Source organism: Monodelphis domestica, chromosome 8 (assembly GCF_027887165.1).
Source record: "Monodelphis domestica isolate mMonDom1 chromosome 8, mMonDom1.pri, whole genome shotgun sequence".
In the NCBI taxonomy this organism is placed as follows: domain Eukaryota; kingdom Metazoa; phylum Chordata; class Mammalia; order Didelphimorphia; family Didelphidae; genus Monodelphis; species Monodelphis domestica.
Window position 1 is genome coordinate 155678263 of NC_077234.1, and position 22624 is coordinate 155700886.

Here is a 22624-nt window from a genome sequence, read left to right on the forward strand (position 1 = left end):
CACCTCTTTAGAGCTTTCCTTTTGAGATTACCTCCCAATTACACTAATTGTAGTTCATATTTACATAGTTATTTGTTTTTTACATAGTTATTGATTTCCCTATTAGAATGTTAGCTCCTGGAGGACAGTGACCAGTTTTTTGCCTTCTTTGAATCTCTGCCACTTAACACAGTGCCTTTTGACAAGTGGTAAGAGCTTAGTAAATGCTTCCTCACTAACTGACAGAACTAGCTGTACTACAAAGTACTGTCAAACTTTCAGATTCAGTGATTCTGTAATCTTTGTTGACACCATAGAAATATTTAAATGTATTCATTAATTAAATTAAATATTCAAATATGCATATCTAAAAGCGAACAATACTTCTAGGAATGAGACCAGGCAGGGAGAAGACTATGACCTTACCCACTAATTTGGATTTGTTTCTAATCCTTTTATTTCTCCCTCTCCTTTGCATGGGAGACCAAAAGAGTTTTGACCCTAATAAAGCAGAAAATAACTTAACCCTAACAACCCTTGACAACATGCTACCAGTCTAGCTTCCACACAGTTTCTGATATTTTACTAATCAGTAGTTAAGGAGGAAACCATAAGACATGACGAAGACTAATTTGGGGTGAGGCCACTGACAAAGACCTTGCTTTTGATCACCAGAAGATAGAAGTTCAAGTAGATTTAAAGCAGAAAGCCCTGGTTAGGGCTTGGCACCTATAACAAGGAATCTCTTCAAGAAACACACTCATTCAAGCCAAGGCTTGAAGGAAAATGAAGACAATTTCCACTCCTCTCTCACCCTAGATTTATCAGAGGAAAAGGTACTGAATGCCCCCCCCCCCAGTTTGTTCTTTTTATTTTAAGCTTTAAAAAGAGATATCTGTACTTAAATCTAAAAGAACAATGGAAGCCCCACTCCTTTGCCTCTGAAGAAGGGGTAGTATCCAACACATCAGCTGAAGACTCCAGCTAAAGTTCAAAAGTAGAAGAAAAGAGAAGAACTTCAACTTAACGGAGGCAATAAACAATAAAAGGAACATTGATCAGTAGCTCCCCCATTCAGTAACAGCAGGGAGCAGTGACAGGCAGAAAATGAGTGTCCAGCAGAGACTACAAGCCACACATGATAAGAGAGGAGCTGACTTGGTAGTAACAATAGACTCACACTGCTAGGAATTATCAATATCCTTATAGAGTTAGAGAAATGGATGGGTTACATCAGGCCAGTCAGCCTTTATACGTAGACATTGGCTACCTAAATTTTCTATTTGTGTGTGCCTCTCCACCTGTGTACCATGATGACATGTATTCCCTACATTTATGTCATTTCACATATGTGTTTTGGCCATCCATGGTCCTAAAGTGATCTTCTCTGTCCATGTTCCTTACATGCTTTCCCTCTTCCCACTGATTCAGTGTTTCCTTCAGTCCCCAAACTTTTAAGGGAAAATAATTTGATTGCTACTTTTTGTTATGTTGTTTCATTAAGTAGTTTTGCTTTGAACAAATTGTGTACTCTGGCTAACTAATGTAATGAAATGAGCTGTGGATCTGAGAGGCTGCAGCACCATTATCTAGGGTAGTCTTAGGAGCACTCACTGTGTAATTTTGGGGGTGCTCTTAAGGGCTACCACATACTTTTCTTGGGATTTTTAAAAAGAATAGTATTACAAAATGGATATTATAAACATCAAATTCAATTTAAACTATGAGAGTGAAGAGAGTGACCCTACAATCAAATGAGTCTAAGAAATTATATCCTAGATAATACTATCATTTCCTCATCATGCCAGACAGAAATAGAAGCCATCATTTCCATGGTAACTAAAAGTGTTCTTCACATCAGTGATACAATTGCTTTCTTTCCCATCATTGCTATTTTCTGACTTTGGAGCAACAGAATAAAATCTGTTAATCTACCAGGTAGGTACAGTTGACTAATATTTCTCCTCAGGGTAACCCCAAACCAAACATTTAGGCATTCATTAAGGCAGACATTTTACATTTGACTGACTATCTTTGTGGTACTTATATTTGAATATTTTAGTGGTTCTGTGATCTCACTGATATGGGTACTCAGTGTAGGTATTCTCCAACCATTCCACTGGTGAAACATTCATTCAACCAGGTGAATTTCATTACTTTTTCCTCCACATAGGATCTGAATCTTCTCTTCCTCTTCATCATTTTTCCTTCCTTCTCAATCCATCGCAGTGTCATTTATTTGCATATAGCTAATGGCATGTAGATAATAGCTTATATTTATATACTGCTTTATGATGAAAAAACTTTACATGCAAAATGTAGAGTACTTGTCTGCAAATGTGCCTTAGAGAATTGTGAGGGACATTTTGAGTGAGTGACCATAATCACAAAATAGCATGTGTTTCTGGTCCCAAGACTGGCCCTCTACCCATCATGCCTCTCTGGTTCTCAAAAGTTTGAATAGGTAGGAAATATAGCAGAATAGTTTTGTTCCCCAGTATGAGTATCTCAGGCTAGGGTTCTTAGACCTTTTCTGTCACAGACCTCTGTGTCATTCTGATGAAACCTCAGAATTAAGTTTTCAAGTCCATAAAATAAAATACACATATTGCAAAATATTATATTATCTTTTTTTAAGTTCATGTACCTTGGGTTAAGAATCTGTAGCTGAATGGTAGGGGCAGGGAAATTTCAGTGTGTGATGCAGTCTTTTTGTTATTCAGATGTTTCAGTCTTGCCTGACTCTTGGTGACCCTATTTTGGGGTTTTCTTGGCACAGATACCAAAAGTGGTTTGCCACTTCTTTTTCCAGCTCATTTTGCAGAAGACAAAATGGGGAAACAGGGTTAAGTGACTTACTCAGGGTCACAGAGCTAGTAAGTGTCTGAGGTCAGAATTTCACTCAGGAAGATGAGTCTTCCTGATTTCAAGTCCAGTGCTCCATACACTGTGTCATCTAACTGCCCCAGTATTATATTCACTTGAATAGCGCCCTGGGAGCCAAATAGCTAGCTGTCACCATATATGCAGAATTTGAAAAGTTATCGACTGGTGACTCTTGTATCAATAGGTAATTTGTGTTACTATTTGTTGTTGAACTAACTAACTGGAATGTACTCTGGCTTGACTGTGACTGGAGAACTGCTACTAGTTATGGAGATAGAAATACTTTCTTCAGAGATACTGAGAGATACAGAGAGATGATGAGAGAGATATAGGGATGCTGATACAGGGGAATGCCCTAGGATTTGCCTACTGATCACTGTTTGGTGGCTACTGGATCAATAATTTTCCTAACTCTTCCCTCTTCCTCCCTCACTCCTTCCCTTAACAACCCACTTCTGGAAGTCTTTTGGCTTCCTCCCTCACCCCTGAGTGGACTATAAAGATACTCTTTTTCCTTTCTCAGGTAAGGTGTTTATTGGGATAACAGGATGGGAAACTGAGGTAAGAGGGATGAGGGTTTCCCTAAACTATAATGAGAGAGAATTTGAGAGTTTGGGAAAGTAGTCCAGTCACAACTGTGACAGAGGGACAGTTAGAGAGATGGATGGAGGACAACTGTTTAAAATCTTCTTTCTTCTTCACAAAGCCACAAGATCTCTCAGCCTAGTTTCAGAAGCCTCCCTCAAGTGTCCTTCAGCCTGGGACAGAAGCTAAATAATAGTTCTTAGATTTTCCCCCCTCAGCCAGCCATCAAGAAAAGTCTCTCCTTCAGCCTGGCTTTCCTCCAACTTGGTCAGTCAAACCCCAGAGAGAGAGACAGAATCAAATCCTCCTGGCCAGCTTCAACTCCCAGAGTCAGAGACAGAATCAGAAGTTCCAGTTTCTCCCCTGGTCATCTTCAACTGCCTTTTCCTCCTGGGAACATTCCATTTGGAACCTTCTCCTTGATTTTGCAGATCAGGCCCCTAGCTTGTTTCTTGCATGCTTGACTTACAAGTCCTCTCTCTCTCCATGCTTCTACCACAGTCTCCATTCCAGTAGGTGCTTTATTGAGTGATACCATAGAATCAGCTTTGAGATCTTTTCTCTCCTAGAATTATAGGCACAGGCTTTTTCTGACAGGCTATTCCACTTTTCATCCATGAGATTACTTTACAAAGCCATAAAAACAGTTCCCAGGAAGCAATATAATAATAAAATTTTATTCCATAGATTTTATATCTAAATCTTCAAATACTCATTTCATCAGCTCTCCACTCCTATTAGAATACTTAGAATAAAAAATGATTTATCTATATGAGGTGGAGAAGAAAAATTGTTAATAGATGATTCTGAGGGAGGGGGAGGACATTAGAAAATATTTCATGCTTTCCCTTCCATGCTTATCTTTATTTACAAGAAAATTAGAATGGCACTAGGACTGGATAGTGGGAGTTGGGAAATCAAGTCAGAGTGGGGCAAACCAATGGGTATTTCTCATATTTCTCTTTTGAGAATTAAAAACTAAAATAATCCATATAATCTCTTTGCTCAAAGAATTTATAATATTGTGATTGGGGTTCAGGTAAGTCAACAAGCATTAATATAATATACCAGACATCCTGCTAAGCGCTGGTGATAAAAAAAAAAGACAAATAATGTGGTCCTTGCGATCAAAGAGCTGACATTCTTATAAGGTTTTATTTCAGACATAAGGGGACAGTCAGAAAAGACCTCTTGCAGAAAGTAGGGTTTGAGTGTAATCCTGAAGGAATGGAGGAGGTTGGGGGGAGCAGGAATTAGTCCAACTAGTGATTTGTAAATAACTAATCAAATTACAAGCAAATAGGAAAAGTGGCCCTGGAGTTGAACCTTTAAAGTTTGTAAAAACTTTAGAGAAGTCAAAATGCTTCAAGAAATAGTTATAGATATGGGACATAAACATATAGAGAAATGCTAGGCCAGGAAAGGCCTAGAACAGTGATGGTGAACCTCTTAGAGGCCTTGTGCTATGCCCCACTTTCCTTACCCTACACATGGGAGTGAGGAAGTGCTGCCATTGGGCTGCTGGGCAGAGGGGTGGGTGATGTGAAAAAAATGTCATCAGGTATGGTGAAGAGGAGAAAGGGAGCAGCTAAACCCAAGCCCCTCTGCCTTTCTAGTAACAGACTCTGGGTGGGGGGTATTCCACGTGCCCATAGAGAAGGCACTGCTTGCCATCTTTGGCATACCTGCCATAGGATCACCATTACAGACCAAGATGAAAAAAGAGAGACTAATTCAATTTTGTTAGTATTTAGAATTCATGAGGCTGAATAGTTTGTCACAAAACTGTGAAGGTTGTTTGGGGACAGATTCAATTCCCAACTAAAACTTTTAATATTTTTTCCTACCTAATAAGCAATAAGGAGCTATTAAAATTTTTTGAGTAAGGGAATGGAAGTGATTAGATATTGAATCATAGCTTTAAAGCATCTGGCCCAATTTTTTTCATTTTATGGAAAAGCAAAGTAAGACTATGAAAGTTTAAGCAATTTGATCAAGGTTACCTAGGCTATAACAGCAGAGGCAGGATTTGAATTCAGCTTTTCTGCCTCCAGATTGATAGGTGAAAAATATTCCCACTGAATTCTGTTAATTACTGTTGAATAATGCTATAATGCCACAAACATTCCAGAGATTACAATCTAAGTTTTATCATGTATAAGCATGGGTTCAGAACTCAGAAAAATTACTATGAACTCCAATAAAATTGTAACAAGGCTTATTTTGTTTCTAATTGTGTCAGAGAGACAGAGAAATTATTTTTGATCATACAGAAATCTTACATGTCCTTTTAGCTGATAAAAGTTAAACAGAATCATACTCTTTAACTTACTCTAAGGAACAGACTTAATAAAATTGATTTAGTTTTAGATTCAATAGACATTAAAGCTAAAGTTTGCAAGATTTAGAGTTTATGATGGGCTAATTGAGTGGAGTGATTTACACACCACAAAGATAGCCATGAGTTTAGAGCCATTTGGGATTCTTCCACAAATAAGAAAGTTAAATGACCAAATGAAGTCTTTCCCCCTTTTGGCTCTGTATCTCATGAATGTACCATGTCTTTACTTGATATTAATAGCCAATGGTTATTGAAAATTGCATTGGCACGTATTTATTTTTATTTTTTAAACCCTTTAAACCCCTTTAAACACTGTATTGCCTCCAAGGCAGAAGAGTGGTAAGGGCTAGACAGTGGGGGTTAAGTGACTTGCCCAGGGTCACATATCTGGGAAGTTTCTGAGGCTAGATTTGAACCTAGGACCTCCTGCCTCTAGGCCTGACTCTCAATCCACTGAACCACCCAGCTGCCCTGAGTATTGGTATTTATTGATAATTGTATCAACAGTATTAAACTTTGTATAAACATATAATCTGGAAAAAATTAATAAAAAATCCAATGAGCATGTTTCAAATAGTCAAATTACCTCCAAATCAGGAGAAGTGGCCCAGAAACCCAAATAATAAAGATTAATAAAAGAAATCAAAATTTTGATTAGAATAAGAGTAATTTTTTTTATCTACAATGCCATGTAAAATGTTAGAAAGTTTATCCTTATGTGATTATGAATGTGAGACTGGAGAGAGAAACTGAGGGCAAATGAGAGAAAGAAGAATCACAAATAATTCTGAATTTTTGAGACAAGAAGAATGGCTCATTGCATAATTTCCTCAGAATTGTTATGTAGTTTTTGCCCTCCTTGAGGTTGTAGTCTAATAAGGAAATTTTAGCATAGTTAAGACTTTATTATTCTTCCTTAAAATGGGTTAAGATAAAGTATATCACCTTTTACTCTTTCTTGTAGAGATGGGAGAATGGATATGGAGTACTATATGTATTGTCAGATATAGTCTATATTTTAATTTTGTTGAACTGCTGCACTTGATTTTTATCTGTACCAGCACAATAAAACTTCTACCTCCTGCTCTTCTCCCCTCCTGACAAACTGATATCCCATCTTCTGCCAATTGGGAAAGCCTCCATTGCAAAGAGGAGCAACGTTTTTTTCAGCCTTGGATCGCATCTCCTATACTTCTGTTCCCTAAGGGAAGAGAAAGAGGAACATTGTCAGGGATCAGGTCTTTTATCTCCCGAAGTACCCTCTCCTGCATAATCTCCAGTATCTTTTGGGGAGAGGAATGGTGTCTTCCACTCAATGATGAACATACTTTTGTTCAAATGCAGCACACCCAGTAATTTTGAACCCTTAGGGGTCATCATTCACACCCCTTTCTCCATCCATCATTATCCAATCCCTTATTTCCATTCCAAAGTTCCAACCAAACACTATCCAACCCCTCTATTGTGCCCTGGGGAATGCCTGTCTCATCAGCAGCAAGCATCATTTCCTTTCCCATTTCTTCTGTTTTCTAGCTAAAACTGAAATTTGGTTTCCCCTTGATATAGTTTTCTTTCTAGGGTTTTGAGACATCACATTCTCCTAATTCTCTTCCTTCCTATCAGACCATTCATTCTTGGTCTCCTTTGCTGAATCCTTATTCAGGTCATGCCTCAGGATTCCCCTCAGCGCCTTCTTCCCTTCTCCCTCTATTCTACTTTACTTGGTGATCTCATTAGCTGTCCTGGATTTAATGATCATCTTTCTATTGATGATTTTCAAACCTACTTATCCTCCCCTACATTTTCTCCTGGACCTCCAGACTCATATATCCACCAGCCTTTTAGACATCTCTAGCTTTTCCAAAACCAAGCTCAATAACTTTTTCTCTACACTCTCCTTTTCTCACAACTCCCTTATTACTTCTAAGGTTATCACCTTCCTCCCAGCCACCCAGGCTTGCAGTCTAGGCATCATCTCTGATTCCTTAACACCTCTTACTTTCCATAGTCAATCTGTTGCCAAGACATCTCAATTTCATTTTTGTAGCATCTCTCTAATAATCTTGTCTATTGATGTTACTATGGTAATGCAAGCCCCTATCACCTCATGCTTGGTCTATTGAAATGGCCTATGGGTGAGTCTACCAGACTCAAATTTTTCCTCGTTCCAATTCATCCTCCATTCAGCTACAGAAGTGATTTTCTTAAATACCAGGTGACTATGTCACTGCCTGCTCCTATGCAAAGCCACCTCCTCACTACCCTGAATCATTGCAGAAGAATTTTGGAAAAGGTATTTTGAAACACCACCACAATTTAAAATGAATAAAATAGTGGGGTTTAGATGGAGCAGTATAGCATTGAGGAATTATGAAGTTATCCTTCCATTAATATCTATGCTGACTAGAAATTTACTAGTGTGGCTCAATTTTGAAGGACTAGAAAATATATCTCCCATATATATATGCATATATATATATATATATATATATATATATCAACTCAGAAGAAGAAGAAATAGGATTTAGAATTCTGTACAAATGACTTCATTAGATATGAGAGTCATTTATTTTAAAAAAAGTGTTTATTAAATGCCTACTATCTGCCAGGAACTGTGCTAAGCTCTGGGTATACAATTAAAAAGCAAATAAAAATAAACCTGCTCAACCCAGTGAGCCTTTACAGAGCTTACAATATTCCAGAGGAGAAAACATGCCAATAACTATGTACCAACAAGATTTCTACAGAATATGTTTTCCAAGCATTGTTAAACTTTGGAATTCGTTCCTGAGAGGTATTCTAGAAACTCCTCTGTGGGTTTTTCAAAATAGCAGACCGTCTCATCCGTCTTCTAGATATTGTTTTTCTAACTGAATAAAGGGGGATAGACTAGATGACCTTCAAAGTTCCCTCCAGCCCTGACATGCTGACATCCCAAACCCCTTATTCTTGGCCTGTTAAATAATAATGATAAGATTCAGAACTCATCATAAAAATCCTTGCAGCCTAGGCAGTAAGCTTTTCCCCTCTCTTTTTTTGGAGATAAATGCACATTCATGAAGAAAAGCTGGATTATTCTTAAATCTAGTTCTCTGTACTGTCTTAGAAGAATCCTGTATTTACCAAAGAGGACACATTAGACAAGAAAATCACATTCCTACGCTTTTCTAAACCTGTCCCGTTAGACTTTCAACACTGTTAGTTTCTCGTTCCTAGATCCAGCAGCTAGATGTTGTTTTGTAGTTTTCACAAATAATTGTTACAGACTGTTCATTCACTATGTGACTGTCAGTGTCAAAACATTTCCTGATAACATCCATACAAGCAGGAATGGCTATTGGAATAAAACCATATTTTCTTGGTGTGATTGATTTGTGCTTTAGAGCTCATTTCTGTAATCAGATTTTTCACTGAAGGTATTGTGATTTTTCCTCCTGCTCTTTGGAAAGAATGTAATGGTCTAAATTATTGCCACCTTCTGAGAATTTTTCTCTTGTCAGGCTAGAAACAGAATATTTGTTAAACTGTCTGTAACTTCCGAGTGAATCCTTGCAATTCATATTTCATACTCTGTTCACTGTTCTGTAACTCCTGAAAACACTCAAATATAAGGCTTGTTATTATAGTCCGTCCAGCAGAAGTGTAGTCTTTCTGCCAGATTCTCTGTGAATACACCCCCTTTCCTAGTCCCTGGTTGACGGCATCGTAGGGCAGATGAAACAGAGAAACTCTGGCTGTGTTTGCACATTGGACAGCTAAAACATTCTAATCATCAGTACAGTAGGAGAGTGGACTCTGCAGGCGAAAGAGGTTATGGGGGCAGCATGATGGGGAGAGTATTTATTCTGTGAGATTCCTCCTGCAGCTCTGTAGCTGTGAGGAAACAAGTGAATGGAATGAATACTGATTGATCCTTCTGGGGGCCTTGCATTAGGCTGTGGCTCCTTTCTTTGCATCCCCAGAGCTTATCGCAGTACCTGGCACATAGCAGATGCTTAAGGAATATTTGTTGATTTAACTTGAGCAGAATATGTGAATGAGACTGGTGTAAGTGCCATCAGAGCAGCCACTGAGTGATGGCAAATAAAGCCCTTTTGTAAGAGCATGTAACATGAGTAGAGTTGAAGCAATTGCTTTAGACTGAGAGGAGCAATGTAGTTTTGGTTTATATGGTACATATACTATAATATAGTGTATATATATTCATATACACATATGTATATTTGTATATATGTAAGAGGAATACACGAGAATGAGTCCCTTTATCATATCCATCCTCAAAGCTGTCAATCAGAATTAGCCTGGCTGGGTTTACCCAATTCTGCATCCCTAGAGAAGAGAATGCCTGGCAGAAGGCAGTAGATGTAACACCATGAACTATTCTAACCAGACCTAGATCTGGGAAAGATTGTGAGATACGTGATGTTTTTTCTAATTTTCCTAATTTTCTTCTTCACTAGGGTTCTGATTCTTTTATATTTTGTTTTGACTGCCCTAGTCAATTCCCATTATGATGCCTCAGCCATACATATCTTCCTAAACTGATAGCATGGGGTACCATTTGCTTTTGTTTTATATTTCTCAAACACAAAATGAATCATAGTTGGGGAGTCTACCTTGGAGGTTCTGATCTATTTGGAGTCATTCTATAAAGGTCTTTTTAGTTTAGGCATGAATTGAGGAATATAAATAAGAATACCTAAAAGTATTTAAGCTATCCAGCTCTAATCTGTACCAAAAAGACATCCAGCAAAGTATTTTTAACTTGGCATAGTTCACCTGAGCCCACCTCTTTTTAGCCTTGCATCTTGAATGGGACTTTGTTTCCCTGCCCTCTACGTTAGATGCTGGGATGTTGTAGAGGCCAGGAGAAAACCAGAATAGAAGGAGTTGTAGCATTTATTTCCCTTACTTTAAGTTACCTATTGGTTTCCAGAAGTGTTGAATTACTCAAATGCAACTGAGCATGAAATATGAGTTAAAGAATTTTCAGTCTGTGTCCAACTGGAATATTTATTCATAATTAAAGAGGCAATAGAGACAAACACATTAGCCTTCATATTATAATACCATTTGGCAGCCAAACACGCCAGAAATCATGAAACCTGGGACATATTATGAGACTCATTCTATAAATCACTAGTTCTAAATAAAACCAAACCAAAATGCTCTCAGAAAAGTGACAATTAAAAATGAAATTAACAGCAATAAGAATGGTCAACAGTCTGGAGGGATGTGCTACCAGGAGAAAACCTGAAAAAATGAATATGAAGAAAGAAGAGAAACAAATGCTTGCAAATAGTAAAAGTACAATCATTTGGAAAAGAAATGTTTAGATCACTTGCATTTTGTAGTATAACTAGTAAAAATATGCAGCATAACTAATAGAAGTAAAATGAACTAGAGAAGAAAAAGAGGAAGATTTAAATAATCTATGAAATCTTGGTCTAATGGTGAAAGTAGGAGGATGTGGATGTCCCATCAGTTGGCTCATCTAAAATGGAACTGAAATAGGCTGCATAATTTATGGGGCTTTCCTATTACCTGAGTATCTGAGTATCATGGGTGGGGGCTATTAAAAGAATTGTGAAGAAACTTTCAAAGGTTGCAATGCTTCTCAAGCTATAGACAGGATCTTGATGACAATTAAAGCCCTAGTATAGTTTTAAGGGATGCAGGGCCTATGATGGAAACATTTTAGAAAGATCATCCTGATAACATTATGCATCTTAGTTTTGAAAGGAGACTTTCATTGTCTGAAATAGCAGGAAGCTCTTTCGTTAATCTAGGCTGCAGCTGATGATGGTTTGGAGTAATGTTTGGCAATACAAATAGAATGAGAGGGACAAACATTTGTGGAGGCATAATTAACAGTACTTAATAGTAAAAGTTGACTCTTATAATTGTTAAATTTAATTAGCACATATATGTACATGCATATATACATATATTCATATATATGGTTTATTAGTTGTTTCTGTGAAGTAGTTATACGGGTAATGTAAGTATTATTTCCTCCATTTTTCAAATGATGAAGAAAAGAAGGATGAGGTACAGAGAGACACTCTGAGTTGCCCTAAGCCATACAATTGGGACACACCATTGCTAGGAACTGAATGTAATTTATCTCACCTCAAATCGAGTAATCTTCCTACTATATGGTACTGCCTGAGTATCTAGATAACTGGGAGAATGGAAGTGCCATTCAAAAATGCAAAGAACATGGAAAGGGATACTAATTGCAGGAAGAGGTTGGTTAAATATTAAACATGCTTGAAGAAATTACAGGAAATAATAATAGCACTTATAGAACACTTGATTATGCATTATCTCGTTTCATCCTTACCACTACCCTTCATCACAGATAACATAATTACGGCTAAATTCCATATTATAAATGAGGCAATGCAGTGTGATGGAAACAACACTGAATTTGGAATCAAAGGTTGTGAGTTTGACTTTACCATTTACTACATATGTAACAATGATTGAATTACTTGATCTTTAGACAGTCATAGTTTCTATAACTGCAAAATTAGGGAGATTAGAATTAATGACCATGGAAGTCCCTTCTAGATCTCAATCTGAAGAACCTGAGAAAACTGAAAGAATTGGGGGATAGTTCAAGTGGAAGGAGGATGAAGAGGAGGCAGAGAGGAGAGAGAGAGAAGGGGGGAAAGGATTACATTTATTAATTATTTCATATGGAAATAGGAGAAATTGTATAAAACAATGGAGTAAAGAATTTCATGAATGCATTATTTTCTTATAACTCATATTTATGTATTGTTTTCCTACTTGTCCTCATTGAAGTCCAATTCATGGTGCCATTGAAGTGAAGTGGCCTTAATTTTATTTATCTGATCTTTAGTTTCCTCATCTGCAAAATGGAGATAATAATAATACACTGTTTAGAGTTGTGAGAAATGTGATCATGGGTTTAGTTTCCTTAACTTAATATTCTACATTAAAAAAAGAAATTAGCTAGAAGCTTTAGGAGGGCAGGGATCCTTCTTAACTTTTATTCTTTCACAGTGCCTAGAAGAATTACAACAGAGTATACAGTATATCTTAGAAGTGATTTAGGTAGGTAAGGAAAGAACTACCAGTTCTTTAGAATGACTAAACTGTTCATTCTTTAATAAACTTTCCTTTTTAGCTATCTTCCTCTAAGTCGTGAGGCAATTAGCAGAGCTAGCTATTTCTGATCATTTGTATTTGTCTCATCTGTAGACATTTGGGGGGCCAGGTCTCAATAGTTAAGTAAAAGACTTTGCTGGAAATTACTAGCATGAAATAGATGAATCAAAAAAGGTAACCTGAGTGCATATATGGGGTATCAACACCCCCCCCCCCAGCACCAAATGTGAAGGATGATTTTGCCACATAATAGTGTCCTGGCAGGCTGTCAGAGGCTGTCATTGCCATATTAATGATTATTATATTAAAATTGAGTTATAGATTGATTACCCATACACCATTTATTTTGTGCAGATGACTTATTCCTGAAGAGTAAGGTTATAAATTGCACAATTTAGTCTTTCAAAGGATGGAGAAAAAGTTTCCTCATACTTTGTCAGCAAGTGTCATTCTGCTTTGGCAAAGAGATTGGAACAAGCTAAGATTCAATTAAGAAAGCATTTACATATTCCACGGGGTTTAATCAGGGCCAATGTTGTTCATGTGGCAGAAACCAGAAATGGAAACTCTGATAATTTAAGTCGTAATAGGCTCAATGAAACCATGGTTTGCAACTAGTCACAGAATTTCTTATTGTGCTTTTATTAAAATAATTTGGAAATCAGTCCTTGGTTCATAGCAATAGTAGTGAACATTATCATAAATTTTCATTTAAATATTTAAATCTAATTCTATAAAGGACACCAGGAGAAAACATGGTGGATAACCAAATCTTATAAGAACAAAGCTTCTCTATACAGAGGGGCTAATAGAGTTTTTGGTATAAACTGTCTACAAAAGGGCAAAGGAGTAATAAATCATTTGCTGACATTCTTTGTTGAATTCCCTGTGGATTTGCAGGGCACAGAAATGTTAATTCAACCTGGAAAACTTCTTTTTAGTTGAGAAGTACATTATACAATCTATTGATTATCTATGGTTTATGTGATTTATTCATTTATTCGTGCACAGTCTCAGTACTTAGCTTTATTGTAGTGTGCCCTTAAAATGTAATGGGCATTTTGTATCATGTCTTATAATTTTCATCTATCAGAAAGCAATAATAAAAATGAAAATGGTCATAAAATTCCTGTTCATGTCATGCTAAAGAGGTTACTATAACACCATTATTTCATGAACATTACCCATTGAAATCTAATTTATCTTGAAAGCGATGGCAAGATCCCCATGAGGATGGACCTTCTCTCACTCTAAAATAGCTAGAAGATGCTTCAATTGATTTTACAATGTATTCAATTTTACACTATAAGAAGGCATCATCTGGCTTTATTTTCTTTTCATTTTATTTAAATTTAAGACTTTGATTTCAGGTAAGTTGGAGTGTTAAGAGGGATAATAAGATGCCCTTAAACAGGTTCATTGGGAAGTGTAGATAAGTAGAAGGAGTAATAGCAAGCCTGCAGCACGATGGTCCTAATTTAAAGTGTTTTACTTTATGTATGATGTATTTAAAGAAACGTTATTTAAATTTCTAATTACATTGTCAACCTCTTGACAACAGGCACTATCTTTTACCTTTATTTGTATCCCCAGAACTTAACACAAAAGCTGTCATTTACATCCTTCATGAGTGCTTATTGTTTGACTTTTCTTCTGTCTTAAGAGACCAAAAAGGCAAGTTGGAATGGTAGTATCTTTCTTCTGGATTCCCAGCTATCCTTTCTAGTTTCTAGTAGTATAAAGTACATTCTTTTAGGTTCCATCATTCTTTCAGCCACCCAGGCTTTAAAGCAGAGTCATCCTTACCTCTTTACTTTCACTCTCCCAATTCCTCCAACCAATCCTCCTCTTTACATAGACCAAACTCATTTGTTTTTCTAGTTCCCTTCTTCAGAACAGTCTCTAGTTTTCAATATCTGGAAACTGGCATTTATAGCTCAGTTTAATTTTTTTGTGACTGGGGGAAGAAATACTGTATTTATAAAGATGTCATAACACATCCTGACTCTTATTATCTTTTCCTGAAAACTACTAAAATATCAAACTAATATTTTTTTCTGAATAGCAACTATGTATTCACACCTTTCCTTTCAAACATCATTGATTTTTACCATAATCAAGTGCAAGACTTCTTACTTACCTTTGTTTAATTTAATCTTATTAAATATTGTCCAATATTGTATAATCAAGAATCAAGAAGGTAGCCTATCATGATCTCTTCAGATCCTGACTCTGGCATTCAATTAGTTATCTTTCCTACCTCGATGTCATCTGCAAATGATTATACTCATGTCATCGATGTCCCTATTTGAGTAACTGATAAAAATGTTAAAAAGCACAGGACAGAGGACAGCTGGGTGGCTCAGTGGATTGAGAGCCAGACCTAGAGATGGGAGGTCCTGGGTTCAAATCTGAACAAGTTGCTTAACCCCCATTTTCTAGCCCCTACCACTCTTCTGCCCTGGAACCAATATACAGTATTAATTCTAGGATGAACGTTAAGGGATTCAAAAAGAAAGAAAGAAAAAAGTATATGGTCATAAGCCTAGCTCATAATCAGCTAAAACAATAGCAAGTCTTAAAATTTCAAGTAGAAAAATGTATATTTGTAAATAGCCATATCACATTGATGATAAATTATACCATACATAAAAGTGAAAAAAATCCTGTGAAAAAAGGAATTTAACAAAATCCCTAGAGATTAAAGAACAGTAGTCCAACCTATCATATTCTCCCTATCCAGTAATTCTGAACCTTTGTTGTCATCGTACAAAACCTGTTCTCCATTTCTGCCACTGATTGTTTCATTATTGCCTCTGCCTTCAGCTAAAATTCCAAACTTTCCAGTCCAGATCCACCCACTCTTTCCACTATACCCCCTACTTATCCTTTCCAACTTCTCCCATTTTCTTGCATCTGCTGACTCCCTCCTCATGATGCACATTCCTGGGCACTCTGTCCAGCACTAATTGAATCTTTATTACTGCTCCTAACTGATTACTAATGGTGAGAGAGTCAGGAAGCCCCTTACTTCCCATTGTCATTTCCAGACTCCCTTTTCCACCAGTACTCAGTAACTTCTAATTCTTTGGGATTCACTTTATCAGTAATTATCACCTAATAAAGTATATGAGATGTATTATCTACTAACGCTAGGAACTCTCCTTTCCTTCCATAATGAATTCAATGCCTGGATCATGCTCTTTTTTTTTTCCTACCGATTTTCTGCTGTAGATTGCAACAAAATTATTGATGTGTCTTCAAATATTTTTACTCTTCTATCCCACCTCAAGTATACATATAAGTATAGAAAAGAGAAAAAAAAATGCTCCCATCTACATTGAGTCCATCATTTTTCTATCCGGAGGAGGTGAGCATTTTTTATCCTGAGTTCTTTGAAACTTTGCTCCGTCATTGTGTTGACTAAAGGTACTAAAGTCTTTCATAGTTGATTGTTCTAGTGGGAATTATTCTCTGATTTATGCCTGCTTCACTTTGTATCAGTTCATACAAAGTCTACCTAGGAAAACCTATCGTTTTCTGAAGCCATCCGCTTCATCATTCCCTATAGCACAATAGTGTTCCATCACATTTATATACCATCATTGTTCAGCTGTTCCCCAATTGATGGGCATCCTCAGTTTCCAAATCTTGGCCACCAGAAAAAGAACTGTTTTGTACAGATGTGTATTTTTTCTACAGCATAGACTTACTAAAAAATCATTTCTTGATTATTTATTACATCAAGGAAATAACCTAAGGAAACTTTGTAAAAAACTTATAGAAAAACAATTATGTTAAAATAGAATAAATAAGTCAATATTTTAGAAGAAATAATAATTTAAGTTCTTATTGCAGACTAACAATCATAGCTGCTTAAAAATGTAATGGACTCCTTTGGGTTAGGGAGTTTGCCATTTATAGAAATTATTCAAACAGATTCTGGGTATCTGGTTTTCAGAGATGTTGTCCCCATTACCCTTGCCTGGGCCAAGAGTTTAGAGCAGATGATCTCTAATATTCCTTCTAACTCTCATATAAAATGAGAGATAGAGCAAAACTAGGGACTGATATTTGCGAAAGCTTACACAAATAGTTCAAAGTAAGACTATGATTTTAACTCAGATCCCTTGGCTCTCTTTTCACAGAAATTTTAGGCTTTCTCATCTATATTAAGCTAGCCATTTTGACTTTACACATGTGATCAGTGGCTTAACAGAAAATAGAACAGCATAATAGCTTTTGTGTTTCAAAATCTATACATGCTCTTTGGAATTCATAGAAGAGTCGTGTAAAGTCATAAGTTCATTGATTTAAAGTGGTAAAGTCCTAAAGAGGTCATTTAGTCAATATCCTGATTTTATAGATGAGGGCCTCCCATTTCAGGGAGATTGTATGCTTCACCCAAGGTCACACAGTCAGTGAAAGGCTGAGCCATGATCCAAATTCTCACCCTCTAATCTCATAATTGCCCTTTCCAACAGTGATTATTAGAAAGCTAAACATCAGCTCCAACATATAACATGTATTCCTGGCTTGATGAATTTTTTTTTTAATTTTATAGTATTTTATTTGTTCATTTCCATGCATTTTTCATTAAAGACAAAGATCATTTTCTTTTCCTCCCTCCCACCCCCCGTGGCCGACGCGTGATTCCACTGGTATCATATGTGTTCTTGACTTGAACCCATTGCCATGTTAGTATTTGCAGGCTTGATGAATTTTTTAATCTTAGAAACTACTGCATTATTTTGAAGACATGTCACCATTTCCCCTAAATTCTCATTTATGCCTAACTTCATCATGCCTGGGAAGGTAAGCAGCCGCTTGGTCTACAAAAGATTAATCAAAGAGAATGTATTTGTTTGGCCACCTTTTCTTCTCATTCCACTCCCCCTCTACCCCAACCACTGGGGGGAAAAAGAAAAAAGAAAACCCTGTCACAAATATGCATAGTCAAGCCAAACAAATTTCCATATTAATGTCATTTTGCATCTTTAGTCTATCATCTTTGTCAAGAGGCAGGTAGCAAAAAAGACTATTTTGTACTTTCTAAATTTCTCTAACTTTCTTGGATACCCTTTAATTTGATATTATGTTTTATACTATGTGTGTGTGTGTGTGTGCATGTATCAGAAGCTTATTGACATACATTTAGAAAAAAAATTCACAAAATACACCAATGTTTACTATAGTTTTATGGTACCATTTTTCATTGTCCTTTGGGTGCCTCCCCATAGCATATGTATCACCCAGAGGTGGGGGAGAGTAGACAGCAATATTTTACTACTTAATAATCACAAATAAGAAATAGTATAATATATATCAACAAGAAAAAATAACCAGAAAAGGAAATGGATTGATTGAAAAGCAAGAGCCAGAAATGTTAGGCAGCTCTTGGATTGCCCTGACATAAATATTTTAAAACAAAATAACTAAAGGGAGGGCTACGGCTGGGAGTGTCTCCCCTCTAGAAGGTTTCTCTAGGATACAGACAAGTGTGGCACAGGATGAGGTGTTGATGGATTTTCTGCACCACAGGACAGATTGCCAGATCAGTGAGATCTTAGATCCTTTAATGACTGAAAAATGTCAGCTTATGTTTTCTTTGAAAGATCTTTCATTTTAAGGCTATATACTCCATATTTGGGAAGAGTGGCCTGTATATGAATGGGGAGGGCACTTTTTTGCTAGTCTTTTTTTTAGAGCTGGTAAGACAAAACAAAGTTTGCATTACCCGGTTTACCAAAATGATATCATTTCAGACAGTGATCAGCTCCAGAAGATGTAATTATTACACCCCCCACACAAATAGGAATCTGATAATTTCAGCTTTCTAAACAATTTCAGGACAGATCTTTTCTCTATTCAGATCTTCACAAGAGGCTGGCCCCTGTTGAACCACCATGACAGTGACTGAGTGGATAATTTTGAAAATAATCTTTAAAATAATTCTAATCTTCTCAAACAATGTTTTGACAGATAATGCCTATCTTTTATTTTAAGGTAGTGATTACTGTGCCACATTTGAAGTTCATGGCAGTAACTCTACATGCAATTTAAAAGGCTGAGAATCCTCAAATCGGTCTAAAGCAGGCATTCTTAACCTTTTGTGGTGTATCATGGAAACCTTTAGTAGTGTGATGAAACCTATAGATCTGTCCTCACAACAAAAGCTTTTTAAAAAGTCATAATTGAAGGCAATATTGCGTTCAATTAGAGCTTAGAAAAGCAGCATTTTATATTCTCTACAACCTTCAGTTAATAGTGAAATGTTATTATTGCTTACTTTTAGCAAAAAGTGTGACTTATATGACTTCATATATTTTTTTTTTTTACTTAGGCTTAAGCTATAGGAAAGAATCAATTTTAAAGAATCAATTTCTTTTTCTTTTGGGTATGATTAGTAGTGGAAGAACATTGGCACAACCATAACTAGCAAGGAGCTTTTATCTTTGCACCATTCATCTTCTCAACACTGTATCACCTTACCTCCATCAGTCCTTTGGTGGTAGAAGGATCCCTGGGAAACCTGTTACCCACCCTCAAATCTCCAGATTCTTATACCAGCTTGTCTTTTACAGGGATCTATTCCTCCACCCCCTCACCTGAGCCACTATCTCCAAAGGGCTAACCTATACCCATTGTCATATCCTACTGCTCTTCTGCCTTCTCTATGTTTTTGCTTTAGATAGAAAAATACTAGGTAGAGTTCTTAGAGCAGCAAGAAGAAGAGATGTAAGGAGGGGGGAAAACCAGGAAATAAATGCAGTGCCTTGAAAATAAAAGACATTTAGTAAAAGAAAGATAATTTTACTTCTTTTACCATGTTAGCCCTAACATGTTCCTTATTATTAGTAGTATATATTTTTATATAATAGAGATATATAGCGAATCCTTCTGATTTTCATTATTAAAAGGCTCAGAAAGTTAAATAATAAAAAAGGCATTTAGTGAAAGATTTAATGCCCCCGTTAGCCATCTTCTATAAATAATGGATTCCACGATAGGAAAATAAATGATCAGTGATATTTCACCTTTAATTAATTGGCTCATGGAATAACTGCTGAATTAATGAGAGGAGTGAGTTATATCACCTGTAAAGCTGATTTCCAGCTTATGTATTTTGACACATTCCAGAAGTTGTTTGGGCAACTGTATTGTTTTGTTTTGTTTTGTTTTCAGACAGTTGACTGTATGTAACCTTATATAACACACATCTCTTCACCTTTCGATATGCTGTGTATTGAATTTAGCAAAAATATATTATGATAGCCAAAATCTAAATTGATACCTCATGATCATTAGAGTAAATAAATGATGCATTAATTAGCTTTAGGTATATTTACTGTCTGTGAAATTCTTTTGCTCTCTTGACCAAAGATTGTAATAATTTCATTGTTCTAGTAGAATGAAAGCTTCTTGAAGGTAGGTGCTCTCACTTTTATATTTGTATCCTCCGTTCCGTGTAGGATGGTGAGCACATAAGGGCTAGTAGGCATGTAATAAATATTTGATTGATTCTTTGATTTATCATTTGATTGATTATTCAGATGTCTTATCTCTACTTTTACCTTCTTGTTCCAGAAACCTTTGAAACCCTCATCAAGCAGGCAGAGAATTACACAAGCACCTTATTCTGCAACACGTATAGGAACATGGCTTTAGAGGCTGCTGCCTCCGTTCAGGAGCTCTTTACAGACGTGGGGCTCTTTGTGTTTGGCACCGACATCAGTCCAGATGAATCTGTGAACAGATTCTTTGACACGCTGTTTCCTCTGGTCTACAATCATCTCATTAACCCTGGTGTGACGGACATTTCCCTGGAATACTCGGAATGCATTCGAATGGCAAGGCGAGATATTAACCCCTTTGGTAACATTCCCCAAATTGTAATGGGACAGATGGGGAGATCCTTGTTACCCAGCCGGACTTTCTTGCAAGCCCTTAATTTAGGTATTGAAGTTATCAATACGACTGATCATCTGCAATTCTCAAAAGAGTGCAGCAAAGCCCTCCTGAAGATGCAATATTGTCCCCACTGCCAGGCTCTGACTTTAAGTAAGCCTTGTATGGGCTACTGCCTTAATGTGGTTAGAGGCTGTTTGGCCAATGTGGCAGAAATTGACCCTCACTGGCGGGGCTATATCCGATCCCTGGAAGAACTCTCGGATACTATACATGGAACATATGACATTGAGCATGTACTTCTGAACTTCCACTTACTTGTTAATGATGCTGTTATGCAGGCTCACATCAATGGAAAAAAATTAGCTGAGCAGGTAAGAAGCTGCTTCCTCTATTTTATTCTTTATGCTAATTTATTTTTTTCCCTCTACATTCTCCTACTTCCTTAAAAATCCCCAATAGCAATAGAAATTCTTACTTGAAGTGATCATCTTAAACTTTTGTGGATATTTGATTATGAAATTTAAAGTATTAGATTCTAGATATTGATTAAACCTTACATATGTTTATTTTATCTTTACTTTTAAAATAAAATAATTGATTTTGTAATAATTTTCCATTTAAAAATATATTGGAGATGGACAGCTAAGTGGCTCAGTGGAAAGATCTAGGGCTAGATAGGAGAGACCTTGGGTTCAAATTTGGTCTCAGACGCTTTCTAGCTGTCTGACCCTAGGCACGCCACTTACCTTCGGTTGCCTAAGCTTTACTATTTTTTCTGCTTGGGAACCAATATTTATTTTAGATTCCAAGGCAGAAGGTAAGAGCTTTGAACATAATAGACTTCTCTACTAGCAGCAATACAATGATCCAGAGCATCTCTGAATGACTTATGAGAAAGAACACTATTCACATAGAAACACAGATGAAAAACAACTGCTTGATCAAATGTGTCAGTGGGGATATGATTGGGACCCTACATGATCCCCCTAGTGCAAATATCAATAATATGGAAATAGGTCTTGTTCAATGACACATGCAAAACCCAGTGGAATTGTGTGTCGGATATGGGAGTGGAGGGAATGAACATGATTTTTGTAATCCTGAAAAAATGCTCTAAATTAATCAATCAAATAAAATTCTAAAAATATATATGATGTACAATCCATTTTCTAAAGGTTTTCACATTTGAACTATAGTAATATCACTGTAAAATCTGGTCTTATATGTATCCTTTTTACCAATGGTTACCTCTTCTCACTGCTCATTTTCAAATATCTCTATGGATTGTCAACATGGAAATCTAGAGATCCCCAGTTTATTTAGTTGGGACGTAGAAACCCCAGGTTTTGACCTCGTCACTGGTAGACGTTTCCCCCTGAGGGAAGGTCCCTCTTCACCAGGCAATAAACATCCACTTCAGCTCTGGGGCAGTAGGTAGTGCATCAATCTCGCTTCAAGCTGAAGGTCCTGAGTTCGATCCTCAGTAAGGAGGGTGTGATATATGGGAAAGGCTTCTGGAGACAAAAGAGCTATTTGACTTTGGATGGGGTCTGTCCCTAGGTGGATGTTTATTGTCTGGTGAAAAGGGACCTTCCCTCAGGGGGAAACCTCTCCCAGTGACAAGGTCAAAACCTGGGGTTTCTACACTCAAACTAAATAAACTGGATCTCTAGATTTCCATGTTGAGATTTCCATATTGACAGATCTAAAAGTATCTGTGCATATATAAGAAGATAGAGAGGTGAACTCCGATAGAAAAAAAAAATAAAGGGGCAGTTGTGC

The 22624-nt window shown here is 36.7% G+C and overlaps 1 protein-coding gene across 2 annotated transcripts in view; it reads left to right on the forward strand.

Annotated features, from left to right (window-relative positions):
- GPC5 (glypican 5) overlaps positions 1-22624 on the forward strand; it is a 2135463-nt gene that overhangs the window by 426851 nt on the left and 1685988 nt on the right. For both annotated transcript variants that reach the window (XM_056808065.1, XM_056808066.1), the window contains exon 3: positions 20519-21213. In XM_056808065.1, coding sequence (XP_056664043.1) covers positions 20519-21213 — 695 coding nt within the window. The remainder of the gene's footprint in view (positions 1-20518; positions 21214-22624) is intronic.